General features: G+C 51.7%; 5 protein-coding genes across 5 annotated transcripts; 4 read left to right on the top strand and 1 right to left on the bottom strand.

Annotated features, from left to right (window-relative positions):
* Positions 1 to 70: 70 nt before the first annotated feature.
* PHYSODRAFT_486513 (hypothetical protein) lies at positions 71 to 6,002 on the top strand (the record flags this gene model as incomplete). The annotated part of the gene is made up of 13 exons (XM_009522435.1): positions 71 to 490; positions 562 to 812; positions 966 to 1,343; positions 1,491 to 2,938; positions 3,312 to 3,426; positions 3,521 to 3,630; positions 3,717 to 3,750; positions 3,827 to 3,880; positions 4,085 to 4,236; positions 4,312 to 4,697; positions 4,910 to 5,030; positions 5,246 to 5,384; positions 5,855 to 6,002. Coding segments are annotated over 13 exons (3,756 nt in total), but the record flags the coding sequence as incomplete, so codon positions are not given.
* A 1,784-nt stretch (positions 6,003 to 7,786) lies between these two features.
* Positions 7,787 to 8,659, top strand: PHYSODRAFT_297098 (hypothetical protein; the record flags this gene model as incomplete). Its single annotated transcript, XM_009522434.1, has 4 exons — positions 7,787 to 8,047; positions 8,118 to 8,222; positions 8,296 to 8,389; positions 8,460 to 8,659. The coding sequence occupies 4 exons, from the start codon at positions 7,787 to 7,789 to the stop codon at positions 8,657 to 8,659; spliced, it is 660 nt and encodes a 219-aa protein (XP_009520729.1).
* A 98-nt stretch (positions 8,660 to 8,757) lies between these two features.
* On the bottom strand, positions 8,758 to 10,566 carry PHYSODRAFT_480610 (hypothetical protein; the record flags this gene model as incomplete). The annotated part of the gene is made up of 3 exons (XM_009522433.1): positions 8,758 to 10,128; positions 10,168 to 10,287; positions 10,366 to 10,566. The coding sequence occupies 3 exons, from the start codon at positions 10,564 to 10,566 to the stop codon at positions 8,758 to 8,760; spliced, it is 1,692 nt and encodes a 563-aa protein (XP_009520728.1).
* A 2,882-nt stretch (positions 10,567 to 13,448) lies between these two features.
* Positions 13,449 to 14,309, top strand: PHYSODRAFT_477947 (hypothetical protein; the record flags this gene model as incomplete). The annotated part of the gene is made up of 1 exon (XM_009522432.1): positions 13,449 to 14,309. One exon carries the CDS (start codon positions 13,449 to 13,451, stop codon positions 14,307 to 14,309), a length of 861 nt encoding a protein of 286 aa, XP_009520727.1.
* A 331-nt stretch (positions 14,310 to 14,640) lies between these two features.
* PHYSODRAFT_326452 (hypothetical protein) lies at positions 14,641 to 15,054 on the top strand (the record flags this gene model as incomplete). The annotated part of the gene is made up of 1 exon (XM_009522431.1): positions 14,641 to 15,054. The coding sequence occupies one exon, from the start codon at positions 14,641 to 14,643 to the stop codon at positions 15,052 to 15,054; it is 414 nt and encodes a 137-aa protein (XP_009520726.1).
* Between the last annotated feature and the right edge of the window lie 2,721 nt (positions 15,055 to 17,775).

Below are 17,775 nucleotides of genomic sequence, written 5' to 3'. Positions count from 1 at the left end.
GTATCTTGTAGTGTTTGCTGCCTGGCAGGTGAGTTAGAAGGTCAGTTTTCGGGTCGATGTGCCCCGGCTAATGAACTCGTTTCAGGTTTTCGCACCTTATTTTCCACAGGCATCTGCTGCTGTCGCCCCCAACGAACTGTTAGGCACTTGCTTTGACGAAGCGTGGGCAGCATCGATTTCAGCAAATCTGTCCATTTCAGCTAACGATCGCGATTCGACGGGCACTCTGATCAATCCGTATCTCCATGGGGCCCTCAGCACTCCACGCTTCCGTGTGAACGATGCCCGCACAGCCCGCGCACGTGATGAACTGTTCCAGTCAGATTGCATGCCCTCGGATGCGGTTTTCTATGGCGTTGGTGTACGTGTCGACAGCGATGGTAATGTGATCGACCCAGGACGTGTTAACGGTTCACTTGTACTGGAGATCGACACCTGGAGCTCGCATGCACTCTCCTCAACAGTGTTGGCTATTCTAGCGCAAGAATTGGTACGTGAATGTGGCCCAATGTTTCGCTTCATTTATCGCTAAAACAACTTCATTGATGTCGTATGGTACAGTTAGGGTACGAGGTATCCTTCTTCAAAGCCTCTGGGTCAGCGGATATGACACAGCGGATGTCTTCCGTCAGAACGGGAACTTGCTCGCCCACACACGCCAATATCGAGGTATGGATGGACGCGGCAACAGTTCGCGCGCTCGCTGTATATTCCAACGAATCCTCCTTCGTTGGAAGCGTGGGGTATGACGGACTCTCAGGACTTTTCACAAGCACTACGCTCATTGAGACTGGGCTGGCTGCATCACCTTCGTTCAGCGCAGACTTTTGGAGAGACTATCGGGACAAGGATGCTCTAATTCATGAGCTACGCGCGTCGGTGCTCTTCGACAACACCGATCACTATCCCCCAAAAGAGTCTGGGTGTGCTGACGGCGTACTCGGCTGTAAAGACTCGTGCTCCAGATCTGAGGCTTGTACAACAAGGGAGTTGCAGGGTGGTGAGTGCCTTGTGGTCATCATGATGGACGCGTCTTACGATAGTGGTTATTTGCAGGCCTCGATGTCCAACAACGGTATTCCAGCTTACTTTTGCTTCCTTGGAATAACTGGGGCCGTAAAATACGTGGCTGAAGCGCTGGCGAAAAAGACGCCTGTAGCGTTCTACAACTATCAGCCGAACGAGTTTTTCCAGCATCATGTGGGTGAGATCGAGCGAGTATCGCTACCGTGGGCTACACCGGAGCTAACAGCAGTGGATACGGGGGATTTCGGAGAAAATGGCTATGGGCATGCCACCAACAATCCCGTCCGGGTTGACTTCCCGCACCTACTCCTTGGGAAGTATTACGCGAACCTCTTATCGTCAAATGAAGGGGGGATGGCAAGCCTTATGAATACCTTCATGCTGTCAGAGAAAGACATGGACAACCTGCTTAGTGCCTACGACAAACTACACAACGCTGGCGTTCTATCCGAGACCGAAGCCAGCTTTGCAGCAGCCTGTAGTTGGCTACGCGCGCCGGAGAACTATGCTACTTGGAGTGGCTGGTTGAATCCTCTACCCTCGTGCGAATACGATGTTCACTACAGCTACACCATTGAGGGGTGCGACTCCACCTCGAATGGCACCGACACTTTTCCTCGTCGTATGAAATTCTACTGGCGATCCCCACGGCCGGAAAATGCGTCACTACCTTACAATTGTGACCCGTTCCACTTGCCGAACTCGCGGTTGCCTAGCACATTGAGCACCAGCCGCTCATGCTCCTGGCTGTCTCAAAACTCCAACACTTGGCTCGTGTGGGCGACTCTGGGAACACAGCCCACTTGTGACACTAGTTTCTACACTTACGACGTCTCTGAGTGCACCAACTCGGGTCAGCGCGAGGTGACGTACCGCTGGTATCTTCCCAGCACCACGAATGCGTCGTTCTCGAGCGAGTGTAGCGACGGAATGACTCTCCCTGACTCGGTTTTGATCGACTGTGAGTACGTGCCGTACTCCACCACAGCATCGCAAGCGGTTTTTGTGATAGCTTGCTTGTCTGCATGTATCATGCTCGGAGGTATCGTCTTCGTGGTGTACGAGCGGGAAAAGCCCATCGTCAAGCGATCGCAGTACCAGTTCCTCGTGACGATGCTACTTGGTGGTCTACTGATGTGCGTCGCCACAATTTTCTACAGTGGACCCCCCTCGCGGGTAGTTTGTGCTTTGCGTCCAACGCTCGTATCGTGGTCCTTCACGCTGATCTTCGGTTCGTTGGTGGTGAAATCCATGCGCGTCTACCGAGTTTTTCTATCAAGTACCATGAAGCGCGTCGTGCTGTCTGCTGGGACCATGATGAAGGTCTTGGCTGGCTTCCTGATGGTAGACATCATTATCGTGGTGAGTTGGGAGCTGGTATCGCCATCTGAAGCGGTCATCAAAGCCGAAAGCGATGCCGAGATCGGTGGACTCACAGTGGACCGCCTCCGCTGCGCCTCCGGCAGCTCTGTCTTCGTTGGGCTGCTGTTCTTCTGGAAGGCGGTCATGCTTTTCGGCGGGCTGTATTTATCCATCCTCATCCGCAAAGTCTCGTCCGACTTCCAGGAGTCCGTGTGGATCTTTGCATCCTCCTGTGTGGTGCTCTTCTCGAGCCTGTTGCTGCTCCCGATGGGGTACTTCGTGACGCTGTCTGCAGCGGCCTTCTTCCTCTTCTTCTCCTTCATCGTGCTGAGCGCCACGATGCTCGTGATCGGGCTCATGCTGGTGCCCAAAATCGTCCGTCTGCACGACTTGGCCACGAGTGCTGCTAGCGAGATGGCGAGCGTCAAGACAACGAGGGAGAAGCCCAACTCGATGTCCGTCTCTGAGGCCCAAGTGGCGCCGCTGCCGACTCGCTCGGGAACCAGCGCCGGCAGCAAGAACAGCAAGAGCCGAATGAGCAGCAAGAGCAGTCGCAGCGGCAAGAGCAGCAGGAGCGGGAAGAGCGGCAAGCCGGATCTCGTGCGGGTCGCGGTCCGGGTCTCGACGTCTGCCCGCAAGTTGTCGGCCAAAGTGGGCGCCCTGAATGCCACACCGGTCATGGCGTTCACCTCCGCTAGCCCCAAGTCGCCCTGGAGGTGGAAGCGAGGCAAAGACACGACCACTGAACGAACCTTCGACAACCGGAGGCCCATAGAGGAGTAAACGCGATAGAGTAGAGCAACCTTCGACCACGTTGAAGTGGCCATTACGATCAGCGAAATATGTAGCCATTTATGAAATGATTATGCCATTCGCGACACGACCAATCACAGCTCAGCGTAGCTCTCCGACGTCGGGCCCAGTGCGTCATTCATCCATCACTTGTCTGCAGTGCTCGACGCTCGCGCCCCTCGCCTCGATGAGACTTCCCAGCGGATTCTTCGCCTCAGCTGCACATCGCGGAGCTGCCGCTCGCAGGTGCAATCACTTTGCATGCGTTTGTTTATTGGCTGGAGGTCGGTCGGTCCATTGACACCGCCGTGTGGTTTGTTTCGTTGTTGTCGCTCTGAAGCTTCGCGCTGGCTCGACGCAGCAAGAGCACGCTGTCGTACCGAGTGTTCGAGGACGCCAGCAGCGGCAAGACGCCCACGAAGACGGCGCTGGTGATGCACGGTATTCTCGGTGAGTAGAAGGGCGTGAGGGCCGTCGTGTAGGAGAGCCTGGAATGACCGCTGACGGTTGTCTCTTGTGTGACGGTATTGATGTAGGGAACAAGCTCAACTGGCGCACGTTCTCCCAGAAGTAGGGCGTTATAAGGGGCTTGGAACGTGTGGCAAGAACTTCCAGCTGACGGTTTGTGTGTGCGGCATTGCTGCAGACTGACGAAGGTGAACCCTGATTGGCGGTTCATCTGCCTGGACCTCCGCGGTGAGTCGGCTTGTGGAGCTTAAAGTTCGTGTTGGAGGAGGCATATGTCGGCTGACGAGGTTGTGCACTTTAGGTCATGGCGACTCACCATCGTTCTCGGAGCCGCACAACCTGGAGGCGTGTGCCAACGACGTCCTGTACGTTCTGAGACCTTGCTGCGTGCTGTTAGCTGCTACTTTAGCTCTGTTTCTGACTTTTGCACCTACAGCAAGCTCGCCGATCATTTGAAGGTTGAGCCGACGGCTGTGCTGGGACACTCGTTCGGTGGCAAGGTGGCGCTGACGTACCTGCAGCAATGCATGCACCAAGACCGCGCACCGCCCAGTCAGGTCTGGGTTTTGGACTCGCTCCCCGGAACAGGTAACACCTTGAGCTCGAGATTGGATAATACTCTGATGATATCTAACCTTGTATTGACCTCTCGTTCTCAATTAGGTGAGACGGACTACGCAAGCCGGGACCTGACGAACTCGATCGAGACGATCTTGCCGGTTGTGAAGAAAATCCCTTTGCCGATCCGTTCAAAGGTGCAACTGGTGAAGGACCTGCAGGACCAAGGCGTTGCGTTGGGTGAAGCTCAATGGCTCACCACCAACTTGCGTCTGGCCAACAAGAGCCCGGAACTCTACGAGTGGAAGATGGACGTCGATGTGATCGAGCAGCTCTTCCGCTCTTTCCTGGCCACGGACCTTTGGCCAGTGGTGGAGAACGCGCCTGCGACGGAGGGCAAGGACGTGGAGCTCCACTTTGTGCACGCCTCGAAGAACAACATGTGGACCCCGGACCTGCTCGACCGACTGGACGCCCAGCAGGAAAACCAGGTCTACCACCACTTGCTGGAGAAGTCTGGCCACTGGGTGCACATCGACAACCCGGTGGGTCTCATGCAGATCATCCAGACATACATGCTTCAGTAGAGATGCATCAAGTGAGGGAAGATGCGCTTACTGGACTTGCTTGTGGCTAAAGTTTTCGGTAAATACAGGCACGTGAGATCTTTACCAGTGATTGTGGACTGCTCGTTAACCGTTAGCCTTTCGCGGGCGTTAAAAGGTCGTACGCGTCTCTCAGGGATGACTGGTTGACAAAGTTGCTCTGGCGTTTTATTGTGGACAATGGACTACTCAGTCTTGAATTTACTTGTGAAGCACTAGGTTGGTCAGCTCGCGACTGCCGAATGGCGATGGGTCTCTTCAAGTTTCGAGGGGTGCTGCTGCTACTGGGAATTGCATTGCTTCTCGAGGCTGTTCGCTCGGTCCAAGAAATTACTTTGGAAGCCACTGCACTCTACGATACGCAAGGCGCATGTGCCGACACGTCTGTTGCGCCTGTGTTAGTGACGGCAATTCAGTCGTATGGCTGCGTGGAGAGCGCCAATCGGAGACGCCGGAAGGAATCTCGTTGTTTTCTGGTACGGTTTGCTCGACTACAGATGGCACCGGCGATAGCAAGTTCGCCAAGATAACGCTACCGTACTTGTTTGGTGCAAGCCCGTACGTGGTCTTGGAGTTCTACGAAGCTGCGACCCGACGAAGCTGTTTATAATCACAGCGTACCTGGCGGACGGCAAGTGCCACAAGACAGATACGGAGAGTAGCTACCGAGCCACGCGCTCGGCCGACGGCTCGGCGACGGTGCAGTGGTACTCGGACGCGACGTGCACGACAGCCGACACGCTGTTGACTGTGACGGCAGCACAGGCAACGAACAACGCTTGTGACGGAACGGTGAATGGCATTACAGATATGAAGGTGTATGGTGCAGGATCGACTCCGCTGTACTTGACTTCGACGGTGAGCTACGAATCCAATGCCAACTCGTGCAAGTCGGGTCTGCCATCTTTTGTGACAACAGTGATAACTACGGTGGAATGTACGGAATCTACAGCATGCACTGGGAGCGCTGCACCGTTTACTGGCGTATCGTGCAGTACGACGCTGACATACAGAGATAACGTGGCTGCTGTATTCGGGTCGAGTCCAAACTTAATTGTGGAGGAGTACGCAGCTGGGCAAAGTTGCGATGCGACGGAATTGACTGGTATCACGACGTATCTGGCCGACGGCAAGTGCCACAAGACGGGAAACACGGAAAGTTATATGGCAACACGGTCCGCGGATGGATCAGCTGTGGTTACGACGTACGGGAACTCGGCATCATGTGCCACAAGTGGTGCCAAATTGATCGTCACTGCTGTGCAGGCCACGGGCAACTCATGTGCTACGGATGGAGATGGCATCGTTGACACGAAGGTGTACGGGGCAGGAAGAACTGCAGGGACCCCACTGCACTTGATGTCTATAGCAGTCTATGACTCAAATGCTAACGCATGCAAGTCTGACCTGCTACTGCTTGTGGAATCAGTGGTAACCACAATGGACGCATGTACGGAAACTTCAGATTGTACCGAGAGCTCGTCATTGTTTACTGGCGTGTCGTGCAGTACGACGCTGACATACAAAAACGACATGGCTACTGCATTCTGGCCGAAGCAATACGTAATTGTGGAGAAGTACAATGATGGGAAAAGTTGCAATCCAGAAGAGTTAGTGAGCATCACGACCTACCGGGCGGACACCATCTGCCACCAGACGAGCTCGACTGCAAGTCATAGAGTGACGAGGTCAAACAGCGATCTCTCAGCAATTATTCAAGTGTTCACCGATTCGCCATCGTGCACGACGACTGGGACAGCACTCGCTCTGACCCGGGATATGATAGTGGACAACCAATGTTTCGATGGAGCAGACATTGGAGACATTAAAGTGTACAGCAGTTGGACATCTAAGCGGCATTTGGCGATGACAATGATATACGATTCGCGACTAAATGGCTGCAACTCACCCGCGGTGCCGTCGCAACAAGTGACTGAAATGGTGGGCGAGGACACTTGCATCACGTCAGAGTCTTGCATCGGTGAATCCTGCCCATACACTCGTACGATTTGCAGTGAGCCTACCAGTTACCGGAAGAACCGTGACGCCTTGTTCGGCTCGATTCCGTACGTGACCGTGGCGAGTTATGCTGCTGGGACGAGTTGTGCTGAAGACCTCTCGATCAATCGAACCTACATTGCGGACACCAAGTGCCATCGATCAAGCCTTACCAGCAGCTTCAGGGCGATACGCAAGGCTGATGGCTCCGCAACAATTATGACGTATGCCAACTCTACAGGTTGTGAAGACTCTAGTTGCCACGGCAGACCAGGCCTCCGGGAACTCATGCGCAAAGGGGCCTTCTGGATTTGGTGACAAGAAAGTGTTCGGTAGCGGGGCGACTCCGCTGTTCTTGACGGTGACTTCAATTCACGATTCAACCGCGCACGACTGCAAGTCGCCGGCGACTACGCATAGCGTAGACTCGTGCGTTCCGTCGGTCGGCTGTCAATACGCTGGATACGCGCCCAGCAGAACCGTGTGCAGCTCAACACACACGTACCCGACCGACGTCGCTGTCGCGTTCGAGGGGACTCCAGTCGTGACTGTCGAGCGGTACATTGCTGGAAAGGGGTGCTCGGAATCAGCACTGTCGAGCGTCACGACAAACGCGATCGGATGCCACACCACGAGCGCGACAACATGTTTCAGGGCCAACGTACGATCGGGTAGGTCAGCTACGATCGAGATGTTCCCAGACTCGTCGACCTGTGACACAATGGGGTGCACCCTGTCCGTGACTCGCGCCCAAGGTATTGGCAAGAGTGCGTCGCCTCCGAACTCGCTGACATCAAAGTCCTCACAGTATACTAGTGAGCGGCATTGGGAACACCACGTTGGAGTGATCATCACTAGTCGGTATCCGTAACTAATATTTATAGCTACCGATTTCCCACTTGAGCTTTGTATGCCGACTATCAAAAGATCGTGAAACGACGCCAATCACTCAAGCGATCGTAGCTCCTCGATCTTCGATGACCTTGCTGCTCCCTCTCCTCCTCCTCCTGCTACGGCTGCTCGCCAATGCTGCGTGCGGCGTGCGTACACCTCCGCAATTGCCTCGCCAATTCCAAGCGGAGGTGCAAGTGTTGTCGCACCTCACCGACCCCCGACAGGACTATCCTCCGTCCATGGGGAGGATGAAGGTGCAGTACGACTTCGATCAGCAACTCGCACGAGCTGAAATGTTGGAGGGATACAACGCAGGCAAGACGTTCGTACGACGCTATGACCAGGTATGGATGAGCGACGCATACTGCAAGTTTCTCCTTGGATAATCAATGTTTTCTGCGTCTTGTTCGCTAGAAACAAGAGTTTATGGTCAAGGGCGGCGAGTTCCGCAAGTGCGAGCGAGCGTACTTGGGGGACGCCATGCCGGCACCAGAGATACCTTTCACCCAAGAATTCGTGGTACGTATGGGGTTGACTGGATAAAGCTGATACAAGCAAGCGGGCATTTGGTGCTGACGGTGAAACTCTTTAGGCAATGGAGAGTGTGCGGGGCAAGGTGTGCGAGCACTGGGTACATGCACATGAGGACGCCCGCGTGCATGTGTACAGTGATGTTGCTACGAATGGTACGAACAGATTGAAATGCTCACGAGTATTGGCAGCTTACTCATCGTTTTGTTGGTTGTGGTGGTGCAGTTCCCATTCGCCTGACGGAGGAGAACGTTATTGACGGGCAGCCTACGATGCTCCTGACGTTCGATCTATTCGACGTCCATGTGGGACCGCAGAACGTGTCGAGCTTTACCATCCCAGACGGATACGAACGCAGCGACTGTGTACGAAACGTTGGGGGCTTCCCGTATATTCATGCCTTCCACTACTACCTGCGGTTTTAGAGTAGGACGATGGCAACTTCACAAGTTTGGGGCGCGGTGACGCTGTATACAAAATACACCTGCCTTCGCCCTCTCAGCCACCGTCGACAATATCATGCCTATCTCCAATATTCGCCTGGTCCCATGTATCCGCCGTTGTTTTGCTGCTGCTGTTGTTGTTGCTGCTGCGTGGGGTCAAAACCCAGCTGCCGACTGCCTAGTGGCGGGAGTCCGAGCCCATTGTCTGGCTGGCCCATCGCCGAGTTAGAGTAACCTGTCGACCCGAAAGCGTTGGGATCTTGCGGCGCACCGTAGTTGCCAAATTGGTCACCATAGTATCCCGCAGTAGTGCCGTAGTTGTAGCCCCCGAATCCCATCGGTAGTGCGCTGTTGTTGCTGTTGTTGAGCGTGTCCTCCGGCTCGAAGCCCTGGTGGTACTGAGGCTGTGGAGGAGCCAAGTGGTGCATCTGCATTTGCTGCTGGGGTCGATACAGCTCCTGGTACGAGGGCGGTTGGAGCGGTTGCTGCTGCTGGATCTGCTGATGGTCCTGCATCTGCTGGTTTTGTTGGCTCACGACTTCCTTCATGATGTCCTGTGTAGAATGGAAGGCCGCGTTCAGCAGCGCCTGAGTTCCGTCGGGAACATAATCGTCACCCACAGCAATCTGGTTCGATTCAGCGTGCTCCGTGTCATCCTCCGTTTGCAGCTGCTGCTGAGTATACTGTTGCGCCGTCTCGTCCGGGCCTGGTTGCTGATGCATCGCAAAAATGTCGGCAGCAATTGCAGCGTGCTCTTCGTTGATAGCAGGCGTCGGTGCAGTGCCGTCGGTCGCTCCACTCTTGTCGCCCGAACTGGCAACTGCTCCGGCCGCCGCAGCGCCACTCTTCTCCTTCTCTTTCTCCTTGGCCTTCTCCTTCTCCTTTTCCTTCGCCGCCAGCTTCTGCTTCTTACGTTCCTCCGCCTTCTGCGCCTTCTCCGACTCGATCTGCTTCACCTCATTGATATCAATCATCGAGATACGGCTGCGCTGACGCTTGAAGCGGCCGGCATCGGCCTTACGTCGGATCTCCGACGACAGCTCCGTCAAGTTCTTCTTCTTCCCGACAGGAGGCTTGGGAGCCGGCTGCGTTAGCCTTGTCGATGACGAGGCCGCAGCTGCCGCCGAAGCCGCTGCAGCACCCGAAGGCCGCGCCATCTGCGGGCGGTGCAGCGGCTTCTTCATCGGCGACGCGCCCACGTCGTCCTCCTTCCCGTTGATGTCGTCGTCCTCCCCGCTCACGGTGAAGTGCGTGGCGGCCGTCGGAGCCAGCTGAGGACGCAGCGACGGGTTCAGCAGCCCGTTCTCGAGGGAGAAGTAGTCGTCGAGCGCCACGAGCGACGAGCTGCTGCCTCGGCGCTTCTGGGGCGGGGACGCCACCGTCTGCACCACTTTCGCGGCCGTGGCCTCCAGCTGCGCGTGCAGATACGAGTCGGCCGCCTGCCCGTCGGCCTGCAGCACCAGGAATTGCTTGACGATGCCGGCGCTGACCTTCACCCACTCCTCGGCGTCCTTCTCGGCCAGCAGCAGCAGCGCGTCCACCTCCTTCCGGCCGGCAGCAGCCTCCGCTTCGTCCCGGCGGACGCTCAGCAGCGACAGCAGCAAGCGCACCTTAAACAGAGGTTAGAGTAGAGAGTGTGAGCGGGAGTTTAGAGCGTACATGGCTGGAGGTTGTGGGCGTTTGCGCACCTTGATGGGCGTCTCCAGGTGCGGGAAACTGGCGCGCGCCTCCGCCAGCTTGGACGGCGTCAGCAGCCCGCCGAACTCGCGCGAGCTCCACTCCTGGCGCAGCTTCTGCAGCAGCCACGCATCGAACGACGACGACGTCGACGAGGCCGCAGGGGGCGTCGGCGCCGTCACGGGGGCCGTGCGGGTGGTCGTCTCCGCCATCATGAGCCGCTCTGTGGTCTCCTTTTTCGAGGCCCCGCGCGATAAAATAACCTATCTCAGTGGCTTAGGTTGCTGGTAGAGGGTGAGCGACAACCCGGATTTGTATCGGGGGTGGCGCAGGTTGCAGGGGTCGGCACGACCGGCGTGAAGTTCCTGAAAAACCGACTTTTTTTACTACGCGCTAACTTGTATTAAGTGTCCAGTATGTAAAACAGCCCTTTCATTTTTGAAAAGGTCTATGGCGGTTTTCGAGTGCTATGGCTGTCGCGTGATTCGGTTCTCAATAAGAATCCTTTTCAGCGGCTAACAGCACAACATACCCCCGATTTAGAATGCGGCTATGTTGTGCCAATAGTCGCAGCCATAATAAAACCCGGATTTCGATGGAGTGGTACAGATTGGCTCAGTTTGCTCGTTGAGGGTGTTTGTCCGCTTCTAACTGCTTCTAAACACTTAATTAGAATTTGTTAACCCCACTTAGCCCAGTCCGTAGGACAAATGGAAGGACCAAAAGTTAGGCGCCTCGCTCCGTATAACTAGAAACAAATAGGATCATGTGACTACATGGGCACAATCCCCCGTCCTAGCTGTCCTGGTGGTCTTATCGGTTTAGCGTCCTCCATTGTCCTTCTCGAGATATAAGCCGTTGAAAACTTGTCTCTTGTAACATCGAATTTTGCCGATTTGTCCTAGCCTAGGACAAATGTGACTTGATTTCAGTATGGTCTCAGCTGGAGCTATCTTTAGCGCCGATTTCCATGCCCGATGCGCCTTATAAGACACACCTTTGGGGGTCAAAAACACCCCATACAAATATCAAGTCATTTTGGTCCTTTTTCGGGCTCCCTAGGACAAAAACGGCCCGTGTGTGCCACACCAAAACACGATTTGGTCCTATCTCCTAGGACAAATCTAAGTGGGGTTAACAACGCTGACGCCATATCTAAATTAGAAGTGTGTAAAATATAGTACTCGTAACTAGACTTCTACTAACGTAGTCTTTCTGTATAACACTCGCATCGACCAAAAATCACACTAATATAGTAGTAGTACTAAAAACAAAGGATACTGAAGTGGCTGCGTGATATAGCGTTGGCACCACTAAATTGTCAAAACTTGCGCGCATGTCAGAGCGATAAAAGGATATGCTATGCCAGGTTTGTCCATTAATTATATAGTATCAAATAAATATTTCTGGCGGCCTTTTCGGATGTCGGCACCCATGGAGCACCGTACCACGCATCTCTAGTGAACCGGGGGCTTTCCGTCACGATTTGTACTAACATTTGTATGGTAAGATCAAAATGGGATGGCCAAGGTATCTACACTAGATGCCCCCACTGAGCGAAGCGAGGCGGACTGCACAGATCACCGCTGGAATCTCTTGCATTACAAAGCATAGTACTTGCCATCTGAATTCAATTGAATCACAAATAATAATAACATACTTGAAGTACCAATGTAGTATGTTGGTAGTACATGCATTGAATGAGTACTACTAATAGTTCATATTAGCACTCTTCACAAGAGTCTCTGTCATTGTGTTTTTATTAATAGTCCGACCTCCAACGGAATGGCGCACAATCTCAGCGTGGGCATTGACCAATATATGCGGGATACCATGGTAGTGCAACACGCTCAGATACCGCCCACTATTAATAGTATAGCTGTTTTTGTAGTGGTACAAGTGTCAGTATGCATTAGTAACATGGAGCGAATATCAGTATAATCACATCAAATACTACAAACTATTGATAGTGAAAATAATAGGGCGATACAGGTACCGCCCACTAAGTTGTACACACAGTCAGTTGATACGCCTACAAATCGAGCCAGTTTTTAATATCACATATAAAAGGTTTTCCTGGTTGTCATGTGAGGCGTAATGCATGGCGCACAACTCAAAGTAGACACTAGTACAGGCGTTCTCCATGGGGGCAAGATATGTATGCATCAAAAGCAAGCAATCAAGAGAAGAAACGTTGTCGGTAGGCCCTTGTAACTCATACAGTCGATTCGACAAGTGGGCGACTCCAAGGCGGTAAGTTGAACTGCAACAGCGTATTCTTTGTACACATGTGATAACCGTAGTAGTAATACGTGCATAAGTGATGTACAAGTGATATATCACTAAAAACCGTAAATTACGGACAGTAAATTACCGTCCGCAGTTCACAGCTGTGCTTGGGCGGAGCTTTACTGTAACTGGTGCTGAAACCGGGTACTTTTGTTTCCGAAATAGGTATTATTAATAATACTTGGTAACTTCATTAATTCTGCCTAAAAGTTACACCTCGGGGTTGTTGGTTTAACTCTAGAAATTACGACTAAAAGCTACGAATTGTTATTGCTACAGTTCAGCATTGTTTGCTAATCGAACTAACATCATTAAAGCTACGGTGTAACATGTATTAAGGCAAATCAACAGTTTAATGTCCATATGCAGAAAAATTACTTGCTGTTTAAGGTATTTGTCAAGGATTCTCGACCAAACTAAGTATGATACGCATCCGCTGAAGCATACTTTACTGCTAAGTGATGCTTGCCAATATCTCGTGCTTACACGTATGTTACTGTGAGAAGTTCTGCTGATACCGCAAGACTGTAGCGCTAAGTGTGTTTTGCGGTACAGTCAAACCTGTTTATATGATCCTCTCTATTTGAGCCATGCCGTTTATTTGATGCAGGCTTTGTCGCTACCAAATATTTCACTTAGTTTTTGTATGATCTCTGTTTATATGCATACAAGGTATATGAGTCACATTTTTGGGGACCAAATTAGGTCTCACCTGTTTATTTGATTCACACTGCTCACGGCCACACACTCTTCAAAGCACCACTGCTCAACACTCAACGCCTACCGCAAGCCTTCTTCGCTCGCCATGTCTCCTCGCGCCTGTCTGACGCTAGAACGAAAGCTCCAAGTGCACCTAAAGCTCAAGCAGAATCCTGGCATGAACAACCCCATGCTCGCCGAGTGGATCTACGCAACTTTCAAGGCCCGCGTCAGCCGTGCCACACTCGCCCGACTGCGCAACCTTCCTTCTTCCTACTTCAGCCACGTCGACCTGGGTGCGACCAAGCGGTGCCGAGTGAAATTCCCTCAGTTCGAGCGGGAACTGAGGGAATTTTTCTTTCAGAACGAAGCTAAAACGGCGATGGCGGACGACGTGCTCCTGCTGAAGGCGCATGAGCTGGCGGAGCGCTTAGGCATCGATGCCACGCAGCTCCGGCTAAGCAACGGCTGGCTTCAAAGCTTTAAGAAGCGCAATGGGATCCGCTCCTATACGCTACACGGCGAAGGTGGCGCTGTAGAAGCTGATGAAGTGCGAGATGCGAGGCTAGAGCTACAAGAGTTGGTGGCGCAGTTTACACCCGAGAATGTGTTCAACTTCGACAAAACGGCGCTTTTCTATCGCTTAGCGCCTAATCGAACGCTAGCTACGACTATTCGCAAGGGCAAGAAAAAGGAGAAGCAACGTTTGACTTTGGCCTTCTGCTGCAACGCGACTGGCTCCGACAAGCTCGACCCAATAGTCATCGGTACGGCCAAAAACCCGAGGTGCTTTAAAAAGGGAGCGGTGATTAAAGGTAAACCTATATTGTACAAGTCCTCCAAGAACGCCTGGATGACATCCGTCATTTTTGACGAATGGCTGCACCTCTTCAACATGAGAATGGCGGCCGCCAATCGCAAGGTCCTACTTCTAGTCGACAATGCTTCATGCCACAAGATTCTATGAAACCTGACTCATGTGACTGTTCACTTCCTCCCTCCTAACATGACATCCGCCGTACAGCCGCTGGATGCAGGTAAATATTTTATCTATATTGTGGTGTAGCCTAAACTAACCAACTCTATTACGGTGTTTTTTTTATTCAGGTATTACCCGGTCGTTCAAGGCTCGGTACCGGAAGCATTTTGTGCGGTGGTGTTTGGATGCACTTGAAGCTAACATTACACGCAAGCTCAACGTACTGGAAGCTGTCCAATTCTCCATTGATGCTTGGGCGGGTGTGACGCCAACGACAATTACAAATTGCTGGGTCAATACTCGCATTTTGGGAGGAAAGATGCTAGGAAGGACCCGTGCTGACACGGATTACATTGAGGAGGTATCCAGCAACGAGATGGAGGAGTTAACGGCGATGCTATCGAGGTGGGAGGGCGCTGTTAGCGCTAGTGAGTATCTGGCAGTGGGCGAAGACGTTCCTGTGCACGAGCCAGATGTGCTAGTGGACGAAGCGGTAGGAAGTGATGCAGTTTCGCAGGACGAGCAGGAGGAAGAGGAGGGACAGGAACCCGCAGTTCAACCTGCCATTGCTCTGAGACACTGCATGGAGCTGGCTGCATTTCTGCTGCAATGCGGAGAGCAGACTGACAGAGAACGAAGAGCTTTACAGACCGTGACCGCTTTGGTTCGAGAGACTACGGTGAAGGCAAAGCGGCAGCGAACTATGCACGATTTCTTTACGTGCACCACATAATTTTTTTAACTGAGTCCATTTTATATGAGTCATTGTAGTAGATGGTCACCAACAGGGCCTCATATAAACAGGTTTGACTGTATCAGGAACTGTGTGAGTTGTATGGTTATCTATGTGTCTCAATGCGGGTTAGGGTTACCAGCCGGAGAAGGGGGGCAGGTGAAAGCGATTTCCAGGATTTCACAAATTCGCCCCTACCGAACCTGGCGCTCCCTTAACTTTAGGCAAGCCTGGGCTCATCGGAGAGCTAGCCTTGCCCTTTAGCTTTCCAACGAGACCAACTTCACTTAATGATATTTCGTGCAGCCTTCAGGCCGTTCCATTTCCTAGAGCACTCGTGGAACTTTGGAGATTTGGTGTGGGTGACCTCCGTCCCCGCCCAGCTGCCAGACTGGGCCAAAGTATGGCCATGATAAAAAACACGATTTGCATTGGGGTGTTTTTTTGCGGTATCAGCAGCAAGAGCCATGTTACTGGGCTAACCGAGCTACGTAAGCTGGCTCATTTCTCTGCATATTCTCTGATGGGCTCCGTCTCGAAGGTTCAAAGGTAGTACAGTACATGTACATGGAACGGAGAGTGTTCCAGCCTTCAACTGCAAATATTTGATACATGTTCGGATATCTTTACACACTTCCATAGCAAACTAGTTCTCAGTATATTATTCTGCATTCACGATCCTGCGTTCATGATTAAGTAACTGGGGCGCGCTTCGCGTGCGGGTCTCTAAGCGGACCGAACAATTTTGTGCTTTTTGCTACTAAAACGGTTAGGACGCGCCGCACCTCAGCGCCAGTCTGCACTTGTTACTGTTATTAACATTATCACCACTATTTTTGTGAGTACTATACATGAAACGCTTCATATTACTGCACAAGAAACTTAAATTTTCATACTATTATAATTGATGTTGACCAGAAGTACGAATAAAAACTTTCAATATGAAAATTGTCAATTAATATGACGAAAATATGTGTTATTGGCAAGCGCCATATTGAAATTTGTATTGTTGGCTCGTATGATTTCAGGGTATTCAAAAACACAGTCAAGGCGCATGGAATTGAAATATTTAATCAGTATAATAATTAACTTTGGTTATCGTCATATTTAAATCATTATTACTGTCAAGCAATTTTACCAATTCAATATAATACTGAATTGGAGGGGCCCTGATGTTGACAACATCGTGTTGCAATTGGTATTTATTGCAACTGCCACTGTCGCCACCACTGCCATGCTACAGCTACTGCGGCTGCTACTGTCACTGCTACTGCCACTGCTTCAGCCACTGTCACTGACACTGGCACTATCGCTGCTGCTGCTACTCCTACCTCATCACTACTTATATTGCTATACTACTCATATTCCACTATTGTTGAAGATATTGCATTTGTTATGCTACCTTTGGCGCGCGTTACTACTGGCCACAGCCACTAACTGCTTACCACTACTGCAACTACAGCTACTACAACTACTATTTCACTACTGTTAATGATGTCATAGTAATGTTGTCATTGATATTGCTTGTTCGTATTTGCTGCTATCGCTACTGCGACTGTTTATTATCTGCTGCCACTACCGCTACCGTTGTTATTTACGCTACAACTACGATCTCAGCATTGATAATGGCACTGTAATGATATTGCTCCTGCTTTCTTTTCATGCCTGAGAAAGACTGCCAAAATCTACTCCATACTGCTTGACTTGCTGCATAATATCACGGGGCATTTCATGGCTTGCTCAAACTAAATTTATAAGTAGATGCCATCTGAATATCGCCGTCCACCGTGGTGAAAACGACGCGATCCAAACATTATCGATGATCTTATCGTCCTCTAGACCCTTGTAAATCACTCGCCTCTTTTCCAAATAATGTGTGTGACTTGTATTGCTGCGTAAGTAATATCAATATGACGTATTAATAATTCTTATTCGGTATATTGCTATTGGAATTGTTCGCCTGCGTCACGATCACTGCCAGCTACCACTGCAACTGCCCTACTGTCAATGCCACCGCTACTGCAACCGCTATTAGTTACTGACTTTGAAACTGATATTGTTATCGCTATTTCTGTTACTATCTTTTTTTTGCTCGCCCCACCATCAGGAAGAAAAACTGTCATGGTCTGCAGTACTCCATGGTGCGTGAGTTGTTGCAACCCAGTATAATGTCATCCAACGAGACTTCTTCGCGAGCCGCACCTAGTAAAATACCTCTATTTTTACGAACTATATTTGCACGTCAAAAGCATCGATCCGGACGCTGCGCTGCTTTATACCAGTAGTGTGTGCAGATCCACTGTTTCCTCGGCGAGGTACACAGTAACAGTAACATTGGTACCGCTTGGTTCACAATGGTCACAGTTACCTACTACCACCTATATTTAATAGGCTTGGAATGTCGCGCTATAGCTCTCCACGTCGGCTTCACTAATGCTACACCCGCCTTCATCATCAGTCTACCCCACTTCCTCGTCGTTGTTGCTGTCTCCTTCGTCTACAACGATCGCTCGTCAACCAGACTTGCCAACGGCACTAGACCTTGCCTGGTCCATTTTGTCCCTGCCGTTGGCGACGTCGAAGTACCCGAGGGAGTCTGCCAAGCATCGTTGTTATGTTGGAGACGGGGAAACAGCGATACTGACGAAGAGGCAGTGCTAGCGTGTACGTAGACGACTGGATGCGGCTTCTGAAGAAAATCGAGGAATGAGGCAATATTGC

This window comes from Phytophthora sojae, assembly GCF_000149755.1.
Source record: "Phytophthora sojae unplaced genomic scaffold PHYSOscaffold_2, whole genome shotgun sequence".
Classification (NCBI taxonomy): Eukaryota; Oomycota; class Peronosporomycetes; order Peronosporales; family Peronosporaceae; genus Phytophthora; species Phytophthora sojae.
The sequence above is the reverse complement of the archived record's forward strand: the minus strand, read 5'-3'. Positions and strand labels throughout refer to the sequence as shown.